The sequence below is a fragment of the Chelon labrosus genome, assembly GCF_963514085.1.
Source record: "Chelon labrosus genome assembly, chromosome: 15".
In the NCBI taxonomy this organism is placed as follows: Eukaryota; Metazoa; Chordata; class Actinopteri; order Mugiliformes; family Mugilidae; genus Chelon; species Chelon labrosus.
Window position 1 is genome coordinate 11,113,336 of NC_140348.1, and position 16,737 is coordinate 11,130,072.

The following is a 16,737-nucleotide window of genomic DNA, read 5'->3' on the forward strand; positions in this document are numbered from 1 at the left end:
TGATGAGCCACATGTCCTCACACGGAGATCATTTTACTGCTCCCTGTTCCACTGAACAGATTCGGTGCTTTTACATATGCAGATCACAGCCTTAATAACACACAGGTGACAGCTTGACTGCTAGTCTGTTTTCCATTCATGTTCTGCTGAATTTGACTGTTGTATTTGGTGTAATTTAACCCTGTTAAATGATTGGATTGCGTGTTTGTTTTGGACAGTTCCCATCCTGTAGAAATTATTTCAGCGGTGACAGGATCTTCTCTAACACAACTGAGACTGACCTAATTAAAATAAAACAGCAGAGGAAATTCATGCCATACAGCAAACGCGCAAAGAAAAAGGTTTTCTGGAGTTTCATGGATTTTGTCACTTCTGTTTGTTTTTTTCTTTCCCAAAGGATGAATATATTTTGAGATTTTCCCACCAGGGTTACCATCATGCTGTAGGCAATATAAACTAGAAGCATAATGTTACCTTGGATTCACTCAGCTTGCTGCGGGCCATAGCCGAACCCTATTTTTAAACCTTCTATTAACAATTTAGTGAATTTGCACAGTTGAGTCGTGCTGAATTAATTACCAGTAGATACACATTTATTGATTACCACACGTGTACACAGTAGGTTAATAACGCATATATATTTTCATTTATATTTAATGTTGTGTGGAAAGTCCTCTTTAGTCAAGGACTGCCTGGAGTCTTCGACCCATAGACATCAGTAGAGATTTGTGTTTTCCCTGGTGATGCCTTAGCTGCGGCCTGCATATTCAGCTGTTGCTTGTTGTGGGGCCTCTCTGCATTTAGTTGCAGATTTAGATCATGTCCACCTGTGGCACCTCATGCGCATTTATCTTCACATTTGCTGTGTTTACATGGACAATAGTATTCCAGTAATAACCAGAACAGTTGTCCAATCAGAATAAAAATGACTGACAGAACTATCGCCCATGTAAATGTAGCAAATGTTTTCAGTTCCTGTGTGAGTTGTCTGAACCGGATTGTACAGTAATGAAAGCCAATGTATTAGCATAAATGCACTCAAAACTTAACTCCAGTAGTTTCCATGCTAGACAAACCAACTGTCTATTGAAAGGCAATCAGCTGACTGTCTAATTTGTACATGTCATGGTAAAAAGGTACAAGAACAGCACCTTCTGCTCAAATATCCCAAAGGACATCTAAAGCCTTTGAGAAGAACTTCTGAGGCAGAATGAGTCTGCTAATCAAATGCAGGCTTGAATGAAAACAGGACTGTGAAATACAGAGATTGCCCAATGGGATGATAATGAGTTCATCTGAGCTGCATCGGTTTATTATCTGCGGCATTCGTTTAGCGAAAAACTCTAAATCCCCAGTCAACTTTGATATAAGCTCGTCTGCCTTTACATAATAAACTTACTGTTACCATGCTGTGAGCCAAATTAATTGCATTTCACTTTGTTGTGTTTGTCAGAACCCGCCACGAGCTGCTCTGCGTTAGAGTCACTTAGTTTTACGCAACGCTCTGTTTACAACCGCAGGGCAACTGACAGCATGTTCCGTGACTGTGCTTCAAAAAGGTGAACAAATAAAAGAAATATTGTCAAGGACAAAGGACGCCCGCTTGTTGACACGTTTCAGTGGACTGATCACTGTTAAAGTTTTGACATTTTCGACTGAGATAAATCTAATGAAAGGGCATATTTAATACTGCAGATGAACACTATAAATGGAAATTTGTGTGATGGGATGAATTTATTGTCGGATTTCAGTAACAGAAATTTGCATTCTGGCCCACTTTAGTGCATTAAGCAGAGCTGATCTGACAGTCAATTTTGCTGTTGACTGTTGTGTTTTGTGTATGGTCGCATTAGAGATGCCCATGATACAGACACGTAATTAATCACCATGCTGCCTCAGGTATGGGGAAAAGCGTCATCTCTTGTGAAAGTTTAAACATCACAGACAGTTTTTTTTCTTGGCATAAAACAAAAGGAAAGGGGAAACAAAAAATAATTGCACATGGACCATATGGCCATTTGGATCAGTCAACAAATCTCAGACATTGCATTTGATCTAACGGCTTCTGAACCAATAAAATAAAATGTCACGCACAAGCACAAAAACTTTCTCCACAATCGGCTCCCCCACAAACAAGTACAGGCTTAGTACCATGCATGATATCATCGGCGTGTAGCGTAGTTGACAGAGATTAAAATAGGTAGATCGTTACATGCAAACGAGTTGATGAGTCACAATCCTGAACTGATTGTACAATCCTGAGGCACCCACTAGAGCAGACCAATGCTGATATGCACACCCACACACAAAAACACTTCAATATCCAAGTAAACACACCTACAGCACACACATGTGCACGAAAATCACTGAAAAACTGTTTTGTTTTGTTTTTTGCACTGTTAGCTGAGCTACTGTTTCACCACCTTTAATGCAAGTGATCCTTTAGTTTTAACTTTCACCCTGCCCTGTTCTGGATCATTTTCCGTGCAATGAGGCGTTCAGCCAATCATCTGACAACTCCCTCAAGACAGTCTAGGAATAAAATGAGAATATGTAATGAGAATAGTAAAACAGAAAGAAAAAAAAAAAAGGTAGAAGAAGGATTGCAGTGAACAGGCTGACGATAGCTCAAGGACAGAAAATACAGATCAGAAGAAGAAAAATGCAAAACTGTGGAGCTTTACAAACATTAAGCTAATGGTGCATAGGTTCCAAAAACGCTGGGAGGTGTTTCTCTTTCTTCTAGAGCAGGGTAATGAAAACATGCAAATTCCAGTTGTACAATAAGTATCAGAACTTTGTCTTCTCTCCTTTAGCCCAAGAAACCACCAAAAAGCATGTCATACAGTAATTGTTACAATGATATCTTAGATTAAATTGAGCATTAAAGGGGAATTACTGTTTTTTACAACGTGGACCTTATTTCTGGCATAAAATACGATTGTTTACTCACCCATATAACTTATCGGGTCATTTGGAGTCGTTCGGACAATATTAAGATCCGCGTATATCCATATAGTGGGAGTGACTGGGGCACCGAAACACAGCCTCTAAATAACGCATTATCTGGTGAGAAGCTCATTCATTTCACCAATATTTTGCTATGATATGCTAGTGCTATTGCCTGTTGAGTCCGGAGTTACCTGTTGTCTATTCGCTGACGTGCAGCGGTTTGTTGTTCTTTGGCTATCTGTTCCTCTCTCTACCTCCACATCCTCCTTTCAACAAGCTCCTCATCCATATACTCTGGCTCAAAACGGTTAGGACATCCATCATAAACAAAATCGTCGTCCACAATCTCAGAATCAGAAAAATATTCAGCCATGTTGCAAAAAACTAGCAGTTGCAAATTACAGGTTAAGGGGCACTTTACACGGAAACGATTGGAGGTGAAAAGCGCAAAACATTTTATCGGATGTCCTATATCGTTTAGATGGTGACGGCGTTTTTGGGGGTTGAAAACGCAAAAAAGTGAAACCACCCTCCAGAGTGGAAATCTTAAAAACGTTCCACCCTCGCGTCACCATGCAAAGGGTGAATAACGCAAAACTGCGTTTTTCGTCGAATAGAAATGACGTGACAAGCATGCGACAGGACCGGAAAAACAAGTAAACAACATGTCGAGCTCCGCGATGGAGGTTCAACAGGCCCTAGCCGCAATAATTTGTATCCAAGTGGTTGTTTTGGTTAATGTATTTCGCGCGCTAAGCGTGGAAAAGTAGAAGAAAAGTAAATACCTCTACGCAGGCACTATTGGGAGTGTTGCCACCTAGCCATCTGGCGGTATACTGCATCTATGTGTATGAAATTTCACACACTTTTGCGTTTCCGTTTGAACACAGATTTGTTTCAGAAACGCTCGTCTAAATGCGGAGTTAAAAGTGAAAACGAAACGCCACTTTTGCGCTTTTGGTTCAGATAGTTTCCGTGTAAAGGTAGCCTAAGGCACAGTGCGCAGCGCTCAGAGATGACATCATCCAGGTCAGAGGTTAGTAGGTCAAGCTACAGACCCCGGATGATGATAACAAAATATTGGTTAAATGAACGAGTTTTGCGGCAGATAATATTATTTAGAGGTTGCGTTTCGGTGCCCCAGTCACTCCCACTATATGGATATACGCGAATCTAAATATCGTCTGAACGACTCTAAATGACACAAAGTTATATGGGTGAGTAAACGATCGTATTCTATGCCAGACATAAGGTCCAAGTTGTAAAAAACGGCAATTCCCCTTGAAACAACCTGAACGCCATTGTTGGTTTATATTTGTTTTAATTTTAACATAATGACATTATTTCAAGTACGCCAGTATTCAGCAGGTTTCGACCCAATATTTTTCTGTGTCACATCCATTGCTGCCAATTACTGTTGTCAAACTACGATGGTTAACTTCCTGTCATCCTAGCTCACTATCAAGCACTTCAGTATTGAGCTTTTACCTTGATCTTCAATGTCCAGATTCTTGATCATCCACTGTACAATTTCAGAACCTGAAATGAGAGAAAGCACATGAATATAAATCTCTAATATGGTCACGGCACGCCAAAACACCTTTTTGCATATAGAGGCAAACGCAAAGGAAAACAATGACACTCTTAACACCCCTCATCATCACGGTGCATTTCAATTCCTCTTGCCTGTCACCATGTAGGTGGGTAATAGACCATCCATTACCAAATATTCTTTTCTCATCAAGCCAGCTTTCTTTGGCTGAAGCCCATGAATATAAATGGCCAAAGAGGCACAGTGGCATAATGAAGCATGCATTCTGTACATTAAGAACACAATTTGTCTTTCTCACAGCATTTAATAAGTCTCTTCATCATATTGTACATTGCACACTGTCACAAATATTAAAGATTAACAGGTCAGTATAATGGCCCAAATGTAATCATGAAAAACTATTTTGAGTGAAGGTCTAAAAATGACTTGTATATCACTTTTGACATTTTGTTATAATGGACACGAAACTTTTTACATGATGGGTGTCATTTTGCATCTTCTTCATCTGACACCACCACAGAATAATTTTCACATCTGAGAAAAAACACAACAGCGTTGTCTGCCCCCTGGGCTGTTTCACACCCCAGCGCAACATGTGACTTTGGCTAAATATATTTTTTTTTCCATGCTATTATTACTGTCTATCATACTGACAGGTTAAGGTGTGCTGACGAGACAGAAGCCACAGACGGAATGAAAAAATGTGCGAAATGGAGACATGAGGGAATTCATGCAGCGAGACAATACGGCCCCGTGGCTGTCTCTCTGTCCATCAAGCTACCTTTCCGTCTGTCATGCGTTTTGTCTCTCCTTTCATTGAACCCCTTTGCTTTTCGGCGCCTCCATAACCAGATGAGATTTTCCATGGATTAACATCATTAATACAACCCCATTTTCACACTATCAAAGTTGACCCACTTTCTAAGAGAGAGCTTAAATGAGACATGCATGGTAATCCTCTAACAAGGCTGTTCTCTCAATTGATTAATATCATGACCATAGATTGGGCTGTACACTTGTGTATAAGGGTGTGTGTTTGCAGATGCAAGCACGTGCGTGTATCAGAATGTGGCAATAACACAACCTGAATGATAAACAATAAGGTTGACTACTAATGAGCCCACTCGCTGCAAATATTAGATAATTGCTGCAGTATGACAATAAGCTCACAGCAAAGGGCAATAACTGATCGAACACAGAAAGTAGAAATGATGTACATATGAGTAAAAGTATGCAATGAATGAAAGCAGTCGAGTTGTAATATTATGCATGCAATACATAAAAAAATCAACATAAAGCAATATTTATGCATGAGTAAAGGAGAATTAAAGAACATAAAAGTGTATGATATTTAACAATAAATTATTAAAGCTTCGTTTTTTGTTTTCTATTCGAGTTCTCATTACCGTTTTTTTTTTTTTTTTAAATCAGTTATCTGTCTTACTTCCTGCTTTTGTTTAGTTTCCCTCCAGTCTACTCCGCCACCGTGTCCACTCAGCCAATCACCTGCTTCAGTATTTTTGTATCTAGATAGATTTTAGATAAATAGATTTTGACACTATTGATGAGTAGCTGTAACTTTAGTACAGTGAATGGCTCACTCTCACTAAACTTTAGAGTAGACCGTACTGTTTAACTGGACTCATCTCACTTGTGGAGTTTCACTCCAGCATGGGATATTGTCCATTTAGTTGCAGAGCTCAGACATCCTATATTATCTCCTTTATATTCTGGGATGTGGCGTGAAATGCAAAATGGACAACAATGCTACCAGTGTTTGGTTTGGAAAAAGCATGACTACACGTGTGTGTGTGTGTGTGTGTGTGTGTGTGTGTGTGTGCACAGGTTAGGTATTTAGTGAGTAGGGTAGAGAGGCCTTACCTGAAAAAACACTGGGGATCTTGGTTAGAAAACTCTTCACTGTTCGGATGGGGATACCATTTTTCTCATCCTGCATACGTGCTATTACTTCCTCCATCTAGATAACACATGGACAGGGGAAGAGAAAACGAGGGAAACACAGTAAGTGAGTGGACAGTGTGTGTGTGTAAGAGCAAGACAGAAAAAGGTAAACAGAGACAAACAGGTTCCTGTGTGCTCCAGCAATGTCTCTAGGGGACAAGGAGTGAGGTGAGGAAGTTGGTGACTAACAATCACAGCTGCCAGATCTCTGTCTCCCCTCTTGATAGATCACCTTGATTTGTGTAATTTTCACATAAAACCGCCAGCAAGCTGCACTTATTAAATTCTGCAACATCTATTGCATTTTGGGAGTCTAGCAATAACATTTCTTGTTATCCATCCCTGTACGCTTGTGTCCCGAAACAGCCACACATCTGCACTTTGCAGAGGAAAAATTAATGACATTTCTTTGAAGACACAAATGTTTTTGTGTCCAATTTCGAATTTGAGCCAAAAGCCGAACTGAGGAATGGCATGAACAGAGAAAGAGTCACACACAGGCACACACGCAAACACACAAACATTTGCACACATTAGTGAGACAGAAGTGCACTGGGAGTTGTCTCAAGGGCCTGGCAGGGCAACACAAAACAACCATGTTTCCAAGAACACACAGAAGGGAGCAAAGAGAGTAGAGCACTGCCATGACACGTCAGCCGGATCAGACGCCAAGCCATCCCCTAAACTCCTCCCACAGAGTAAAAATATACACATGGAAAATACGTACATGCCGCTCAATGGTTGGGCAACACACTGTGTTATACACAAACAGGTATACACGAAGGATGGCCAGTTTTTCAGTCCTAGTGATGGTTTGTGGATCTTAAAGGAAATAAGCCCAGATAGTTAATGATTCAAGATTCAAGACTTGGTTCAAGGAGCCCCCCATCAACTTCACAGAGGCAAAATACAATAAAAAAAATAGAATATATATATATATATGTGTGTGTGTGTGGGGGGGGGGGGGGGGGGGGGGGGGGCAAAATAAGATAAATACATAAAAACAGAATAAAGTGAAATTGTGCGTGTGTGGCAATTTAGCTCTTCTATGATGGCAGTGAAAGATTTGAACATTTGACACCTTTCACAGCATTAGGGTAATACTGCAGACATGGACTCATGTTGCTTCCCTAGCTCATGTAAAGGCTTTAATCAAATGTATTTTTTTTTTTCCAATAATCAATAATTTTCCAAAAATTCAATTCTAAACAACAATGTGAAGAAAATCAGTAATACATGAAAATGGGTTATTTGACTAAGGCCTAGGAATGGAGTTTATTTTTCCGTTTTCCAGCCAATCTGAGAAACCATCGGCTATCGTCTGATGACTTTGCCTCTGGGGGCAACAGCCAGTGCTCTGGAGACTGTGGTACAGCCAGCAGATAATACGTATCCAGGCCATGTCTTTCTTTTCTATGCACACAGTTACGGTCTAACTAGCAACTTGAAATGCAGGAACAGAACTGAGAGAAAACGTCGGTGGGCCGTTTACACTCAGTTTGCAGTTTAAATCACTCCATCGTCTTTAAGGTATTTGCATGAGAAATAGGATGCAATTAATTGCTTGCAGGCAGGGTACAACTGAGTGTTCTGCCTCTTTTGGTCTCCTCACTGTCAGACAATAGTACTCAGACTACAAATGGAAACCTTAGAGCTTTCAGTTACAGCTCAAATCTTCCTAACATAATGTGCAGTACACTGGATTGTCAGTTTGTGCACTACACTGACATGTTATGATGATCTCACAGGTCTAGCTTCATGAACCATCCCCCTCACTTTTGTTTTCATTCCATCTTTTCTATGACACACACACGATTTATCAGCGCAGCTCATCTGGGGAAAGGCAACGCAATTTGAATGCAGCCAATTCCATTTCATACAAATGAGGGTTTTGTGTGGGTGAAAATGAATTTCTCGGCCGTATTGGTGAGAAAGGAGCAGTTTTGATTATGAACAAGCTGGGTTTGATATGTAAATGTGTAACAGCTCGAGTTTGGCAGTTCATGAGCCAGCATTGTAGCATTATGTTATAATGAAAGCTTGTAGCTAGTCAAATACCCTGAAGCTAAAAATCATCCCAGTTACTGACTGGGGCCTAATTGACAATGATGGAGCACATGCAAATGCTAAAGCTAAAGAGCTGTGGGAGAAAGATGAGAAAGGGTGAAATGAAAAGAAAAGCTGATGTCAAAAATATGCATTTTCAGATTATTTCTGTCTGTTCTGTTAATCTCTTTATCCCAGTGATGCGTTGCATGAGGCAGATCAGTAGTTTTAATTCACCCATGTGAATCACCTGTAGCACTAAAACTGGTTTTGTGAAAATGGCTCAAATTTGCCACACAGATCAAGACTTTAGTTAAAAAAAAATCTGTCCTGTTGTGCATAGGTGTGTTTTCCTTTTCCCCTACATTCACCTGATGGGTAGATTGTTCCAAAGTGGCCCCAACAAGGCATATCAGAACTGTTTTGAAATGTGCAAAGCGGTTCTAGCCACTGTGGATTGTTTTTCCCCCAACAATTGAATTCCTTTCATAGAAAAAGATGAACGAAACAGGCCCACATTTTCAACATTGCTGCCCGCATCAATTCTGGTGTTGTTCATCTTTTAAAGTGTGTGTTTCAACCACTTGTTGTTCTACTGACATGCTTCTGTCCCTCCCAGCAACTCATCACATGGCCCGATGTTAACGCCCCATGGAGTGGCTATGTATTACAGCCACACAGGATTCTTGGGTTCTAATATTTTCATACTGAGCAAGTTATCACCACTAATATCAGATCGAATTCCAACTGGGTCAGTCTGTTCTGATTGAGGGGCTTACAGGAGGCGTTTTTGTTCTGATGTGGGTATTTTTCCAATTAATAATGAAATATGAAGTGTAGCTATGCTCACACCAATGATATCCTAAGGGTGATAGACAACATCCCATCCCAGCAACAAGAGAGATTGTTTTTTTTAAATAAGCAACACTGCTGGAATCCTAAACTTTCACTGCTTTTACTCTTTTCTCGTGAATATAGATGAAGTAATTGAACGTATCAACAGGAGACGAGGCAGGTTGATAGAAAATGTTTAAAGGTGCATATCAAAGAGATGCTATTGATTAAAATATAATGGCAGCCATTAAACTTTATAAAGTGTTGAATGTAACAGTTTAAGTATGACAGGGAGAGATTTTTATTCATTAAGCAGCACTTTCAGTTTTAATAAGTAATTTAACCACGGTTAAATCAAACTGAACATCATTCATATAACAGCTTTATATAGTTCAGGCTTAAATTGCTGTAGCATCCAAAGTTGTCACAAAAAAACTAAAATTACCAGTATCCATGGCACCTTCTTTTATGTGTTGCATGGCACCATTCCCCTTGCTCTTTTTAAACATATCTCTTTAAATTAATGCTCATTACAGTCAGCTTATCCCTTTTGAACAAGCGTGCCTTCCAACGCCAACGTTCTCTCTCTATCTGTCTCACTATCGTTCTCTGAGAGTTAGCTGGTGCTGAGACACAGAGCAAACAAGGACAGCAGCAACAGTGATCAATACTTCACACACTCTCCCCTATCTCTGCAAACCCTCACCGCCTACACATGGTAAAATGCCACCAGCGTGAATATTCAGGATCTAAAGCTCTTGAAGTCAGGATGCTCTCTGGCTTCATGTTGCGAGGAAGAGAGGAAAGTCATTTCCCACAAGGGAGGAGAGAGAGCAAGAGGCTCTCCTTCTCTCGCTCTTTCTCTGTCCCCCACCCATCCACCCACCTAGAGCTGTCTGACTGCGTCTCTGCAGCCTCTTAACAGATAAGAGTGAGTGTTTTGGCTGCACGGTGTGAATCATTGAATAATGATGGCACAGGACTCGGTACATATGAAGTGACTAACAAAAGCTCCGGATATAAGCACATACTGAGCTTCAGCACAAGGATTGAAGCACTTCAAAGACTATCACTGAGGGCACTCAGGGTGCAATCAGAATGTTCTGAAGCACCATTTGGAGCCGCAAAAACATTTCGAACTGGGTTTGTAAATCAATGCTGGCCTCTTAGATTTCTTTTTAGCCACTGTTAAGTGCACGAAGTCCACTTATTTGATGGTCTGTGTCTAAGAAAAGCGGTGAAAGGATAATTTATTAGAAAGGTTCTATTGTGAGCACACCGGCAAGATGGGATGCAATCTCTGCAATTTTGTTGTATGTCTTAAGATAGTTTAGTTGGAGGCGTCCTTTAGTGGTTTCCCCAGAAATAAAGGCAGGAGGTGAGAAAAGAGGTTATTTTACTGCCTTGGTCATGAAGACGAAAATTAGGTCGAAATTTTATGTTTTCAATAATAATTGTGGCTGCATCTTTTAGATCCAGTTTAAAATAGTTTTCCAAGTAAACACCATCTTTCACTACCAGTTTCTTTCAACTGTAAACTAGGTTTAACATCATGTGGCCAAGACCTGAAGAGACATGGCTCGAAAAAACGCTGTGAATTGTAAAACTGTAAAGCAATTGACATGCGAGTCATAGAATTTGTTGATTGTGTTTCACAACCTGCAGGTTGCAGGAAATGATTTGAATCCTTAACAAAGGATTGTTATTCATCTCCAGTGTTGACCTAGATATAAGTGAAGGAAGGAAACCCTCAGTACTCAATGAACTTAATTTTCAAACAGGTGTAATTAGAGCATAATTACCCACATAATCTGTAACGCCTAAAACCGATTCGTATTTGTTAGAGACTGAACCACCCATTAAGATACATTTTTAATATAAAGAAAATAGTTTCCATAGTACTCAAATAAGGAAAAGTAACTTACTGTAGCATCTGTATTTGTACATCTGATAAATTGTAAGGGTGACAATTTTGGTCAGTCTCAGTGCATTTTATCTAATGTTGTCTGTCTTATCATTCAAATGGGAGCACAACCAGAGTTCATTCCAGATTCTGTCAAGTTGTACAAATGTAAAAATCTCACTAACTGTGCAGCTGTTACAAGCTCTCCTATTCTCCTTCTCTACCTCCCCCTTCTCTGCCCCATCTCTCTCGGCCGCTGCCTGCGCTGTGCTGGGTGAATGTTACGGCAACAAATATACAGGGAGAATTGCATTACCTTGACGCTGTTATCTGAGGGCAAGTCTATCTTCATGGTGAGAATAGATATCCTTTCAAGCCACACAAATATGTACTCGTGCATTATAGATGGTCGCATGCACACACACACACACACACACACACCCACCACCACACACACACACACACACACACACACACACAGACAGCACAGATATTCCCATTAAATACATGGCAGCACACAATTATTACTCGCATATGCACTCACAGAATTTACACACAAACAAACAAACACACACACACACACACGTTATGAAAGCGTATGAACCCAGAAGGTGAGGATTATTACATTTTAAAAAGCAGGACATCAAAATAGGTAAGCAACCCAGTTAAAGACTGGCTGCCTGAGGCGGTGTGAGAGTCTGGATAGAACCTGTGGCTATGTAGCATGACAGCTCTACTAGATGAAACAGTCTTTGCACTTGGTTGATCTCATTTTCTTCTGAACTGCAGTTCTTGGCTCCACGCAAGACGCAAAGCATGTGGTAGAGGCAGAGAGATAATATTTCCCCTTTTTGTGCCCTCAAAACCCATCAGTGGTTTAAAAAACTGCAAACATGCAACTTCAGATCCAAGGTCAATTGCTGCCATAAAAACATTAATCGTCACATCACTAAGGCAGTTCAACATCACAGAAATTGATAGTGTTTCTTGCTGTAACTTTTAAATAGGATCAAATCTAAGACAGAAAGCTATCACAGATCTACTCTACAGCTTTAATAAATCATACTGAAATGCTTTGTCACCACAAATGAATCACACATCTCCTCTGGACAGCCAGGGGCATTTGCACGTTGAGCAAATCTGAAAACACAATGTTCTTCATTCCATACTGAGGGTAATTAGGGCAGACCACAGTAAAGGCAAAGCATGCCGGTAATAATTCTCAAAGAATACCAGTTCAAGTGCATTTTTTTTCTTTTTTTTTTTTCGTGGTTACAAACAAGAGTTAATAGGCTGACTAATTGGCCAATGTTCTCTAACATGAACAAAGCACAGTTAGCCATTACTGGCGAAACAAAAAAATAAAGTTAAGCAGACCTTCAGCCTGCACCGGTGGAGCACTCCACCACTCTCGAATCAAACTGCCCTGCAGACAGGTGAGGGAAGAAGTTATTGAGCTCATGCTGACAAGGTTGTTGAATAGATGCCATGAATCTTAAGTCTCTCTGAGGTTACCATAGGAGTTACCACAGCAACACAGTCTGGGACCACTATCACAAGGACATCTCTGGCAGCTTGCCATCATTCATTCATAAGAGAGAAAAAGAACATGGTGGTGGTTGGGGTAGCATACGGGAGTGGGGCGTTCTGGATAAAGGCCACTACACTTTATGTGATATATTACTTTGTTTGTGTTTGTAAGTAATTCCACAATATTAATACTGGCTGTAGCATAGTAAAGTTTTTATTTTATCACTCCATTATTTGTTATTTCATTATCACCTTTCACAACACTATTATAAATGTATAGTTAAGTTGCTCATTTATCCATGAAAAATTATATTGATATCATCATTGATTAAGTAGTCTGTTAAGAGGGCTATGTGTTGTCAATGTCTTTTTTTATGTAACATTAAAAAACAGTTTATGGTGACACAAAAAAGAGAAAGCGGTAAATTAATTCATTATCAAAGTAGTAGATTGCCTAAACTGACTAATTGTATCAACCCAGATTGATTAGAGCATGTTAACCCTCCAGCTCTCTGGGTTTGTGGAGGAAAAGACGACTCTCTAATCCGTGGCAACAGATGATCATTTTGTTTTTCCTTTGCTCACATTAAATCTTGCACAAAAGATCCTTATTTAAAATCCATTGGGGTTTAAAAACATTATTTCATCCACGGTCTTGTGTTTCTTCATTTTGCTTATTTTGCATTGTCATTTCCCATTTCACACTTCTCTTTTCATGCAACTCTTCAGTTCTCACAGGCACACTGACTGGAGACCTCAGACGGGGAACAGGCAACAGTCTGCTTCACAGCAGGTTAGGATCATAGCGTGAGGAACAGATGCCCAGGTGAGAACACTGCCTGGAGCGAAGGCAATTACTTCATCCAAGCTCAAGGTTTATATCTACACGCTGAGAGGCAGATTCTGCAAACCAGCAATTAGCCATTAAATAACATCTGCAGTGTGGCGTGTGATAGGTCTTGCTTTCAGTTGTATTCACCAATACAGTTTTGTCTTTGTGTGCACAATCAAGCTCCATTGAGCCATCAGTGAAATGTGAGCATCTGTTTCTTGGAATGCATCTTGACTGTTTCACACTTACGGATGTTCTCTCACGCAGCACATTTGTTCCCTTTGCCTCTGTTATTCTCCGCTATATGTCCGCAGTAACACATATCCTCAAACGTGCCGTACAAAGAAGCATGAGGACACACTGTTCCATTGCCATCTGCGGCGCACGTCTCCATCGTTCCCGCAAACTGCTCAAATCCATGAATTTTTTAGATGACAATTATTCGTCCTTGATGGCTCCTCTTTCCTCACTCCTAATATCATTAATGTGTTTCATAATGTGCCAGTTGGTGGTGCACTGCTTTGTTCATTATTTTCATAATGGATGTCTGTGGTGAAAAAAAAAAAAAAAAAAAAAAGCTGATGAAACCGAAACACTCTTGTTCATAGCAACAGCATTATCATAAGTAAGCTCTTATGGACAGTGAAGGACGGATGGCTTTTTCCGTGCAGCCTTTGATTTATTTGGGTGATTACAAATAGATGTTGTCAACCACGATGCCTCCTTGGCTTTGAAATGCTCCTCGAGGTGTGTGACTGAGAGCCTTTTAATGGCTTGATCTGATTTGCTCTTATTTGCTAATGGATGAAAGTGAGACTGATGTTTGCAGGCAAACAAGTAGATCTTTGATTCCCCATGTGGTGTTATTGACTAAAGGTTGCCTGAGTGGCATGTTGTTGTGTTGTTTTATGTGTACTTATATATAGTACCTTTTGTTTGTACTATTTGTGAACCAAAGTTTGTTTTAAAGGAAACTAATGTGAATAATTCATGATGTTAGTGAGTAGAATTAAATCAAATTAAAGGAAATGCTGGATTGTGTTGTGCTATTAAAGGTGCGCTGAAGAGTTTTCTTGTAAAAACAGTCATCAAAACATGTGTATACTTAATGATGTAGCGTTTTTTTTTTTTTATGTATAAATGAACATAAATGAACATCTGTTGCATCGAACCCTCGCCAAATGAGTTAACACAGTACCAGTTAAATCTGTCTGCATTTCACAGTATAACAGAGTTTTAAATTTGGTTTCTGTGGCAACATTCCTACGCCAGGGCACCAGTAGCAATGAGTTTCACAACAACCAGCTCAAATGTAACTAAGTTCCTCTGAATTCACAGTCTGTGACAGTCAGGAAAAAAGAAACGGAATCTGGAAAATAACTAAAAATACTTTTCTGATGCTGGGGGGAGGGGATTCTAACTGCATTCAGAGGATTGGAATAAAAACACCCCAATCAACAGCAAGGACAAACATGGTTTACTGTTGGTGTGGCTTCTCCTTATTGAAGAGTCCTCAAATGAGGAGATAGGACTGAAGGACTGTAGGCATTATGTAAATTATTTCACAGGAAGAAGGACAAATGTGTTAAATACAAGGTCAAATTTTAAGAATATTAAATCCCCAGTCATTTTTTCTAGTCGTCTTCACTGGTTTATTGTTATTCCAAAACATATTACTGGATTACTATTCCATTACAAATTGAAAAGTGTGAAATCATGGCAGGATGTCCCAACTCAGAAGAAATGGCTCCACAAAAACAGGTGAAAAATACACAAAATACACATAAAACCTAATACATAGTAATAGATGTATAGACTCAGTGTTTGTGTATAGCCAACTTTGTCTATAATCTAACATTTTTCTTTTCTTTATATAGATATTAAGAGTCCCATTATCAGTTGTGGGGCTGCAACTTACAATTCCTGCATCTTAGACTACAACTACAATCACAAATCACACAGACACCTCTTTTAAGCTCCAGCACTTTTCTTTTTTTTTTTTTTCCATTTTTCACTTTTCACACGATGTCTTTCATAGTTATAAACTCACTCAGAACAAGTGACAACAAATTCAACGTGTTAATAATTGATCAGAAGGGTCACACCGGAAGGTTTAGTAAAAAGCCATTACACAGACAGCAGACAGAGGCGCAAGCTATGATATGACAGCGCACGTTTTTTTTAGACTCTCTCAAGAGTTGCGCTCGCTTGTACGCATAAACAGTTCAACAAACAACAAATTGTTTAGAGCAAATGAAAAAGAGAGGGCTTGAATGAAAAGAGCAACTGCCTTCTCGCTTCCGCGCGGCTGCCAGACTGTGGCGCGAAGCGAGTGTGTATATTGAATTGTTGGTTTTCGGAAAGTTGTAGATAATAGGCAATGTGGGCCAACTGTCCAAAACGATTATCCTAGTATCCGACATGCGTTACGGAAAGGCCATAAATCCTGCTTAAACCTGCTGTATACAGTAATTCCTTCTCATATCTATAAACACTTTTGTCTTCAGAAAAGTTTGGCTGTCAAATGAACAAGTTTGTTCGGAGCACACTGACACCTTTAGTCTCAAACATAACTCATCTCGCCTTCTGTTATGTAATGCTATTCTATAATACAATATAAAATCAGAGTTCATAAAGTAGAGAAGTAAAGTCTTGTAGAGTAATACAAAATTTCAGCAGAAACTGATACAACCTGAGTTTACTGCTGTCATTACAGTGATGGTCTTGGCTTTAATTGATCCAAAATCTATTTTCAAAAGATTAAATATTTCAAGGTTGAAATTTTAGTACAAATGCCAACAAGACTATGTTCTTTCCAACAGCCCAAATTATGGTTTTGGCATATTCATACTGGATTCAGGTGTATTTTTAAAAGTCTGGACACACATGAAATCCAAAACAATCTGGAGATGGTTTGAAACACGATGGCAGTGAGACTGACACATCTCAGTCCAGCCACTTTGGTCGCCCCAAATTATTATGATCTGAGTTAGAATTGTGTTTGGAATTACTTGCAATGCAACACACCAAGAACAACATCAAATCCAGAGTGACAGCAGTGCTGAGCAGAATCCATGCTGCCACTAGAACAGCACGACGGGTGGCATCATGGAGGACAACAGTCCA

At 39.7% G+C, this 16,737-nt stretch overlaps 1 protein-coding gene across 6 annotated transcripts in view; it reads right to left on the reverse strand.

The window, feature by feature from the left end:
- The window catches only part of rgs7a (regulator of G protein signaling 7a), a 47,285-nt gene that overhangs the window by 14,859 nt on the left and 15,689 nt on the right, over positions 1-16,737 (reverse strand). For 5 of the 6 annotated variants that reach the window (XM_084561875.1, XM_084561873.1, XM_084561874.1 and 2 more), the window contains exons 2-3: positions 6,386-6,482; positions 4,441-4,491 (exon numbers count right to left, since the gene is read on the reverse strand). In XM_084561875.1, coding sequence (XP_084418001.1) covers positions 4,441-4,491; positions 6,386-6,482 — 148 coding nt within the window. The remainder of the gene's footprint in view (positions 1-4,440; positions 4,492-6,385; positions 6,483-16,737) is intronic. The other variant, XM_084561872.1, reaches the window with a different exon arrangement.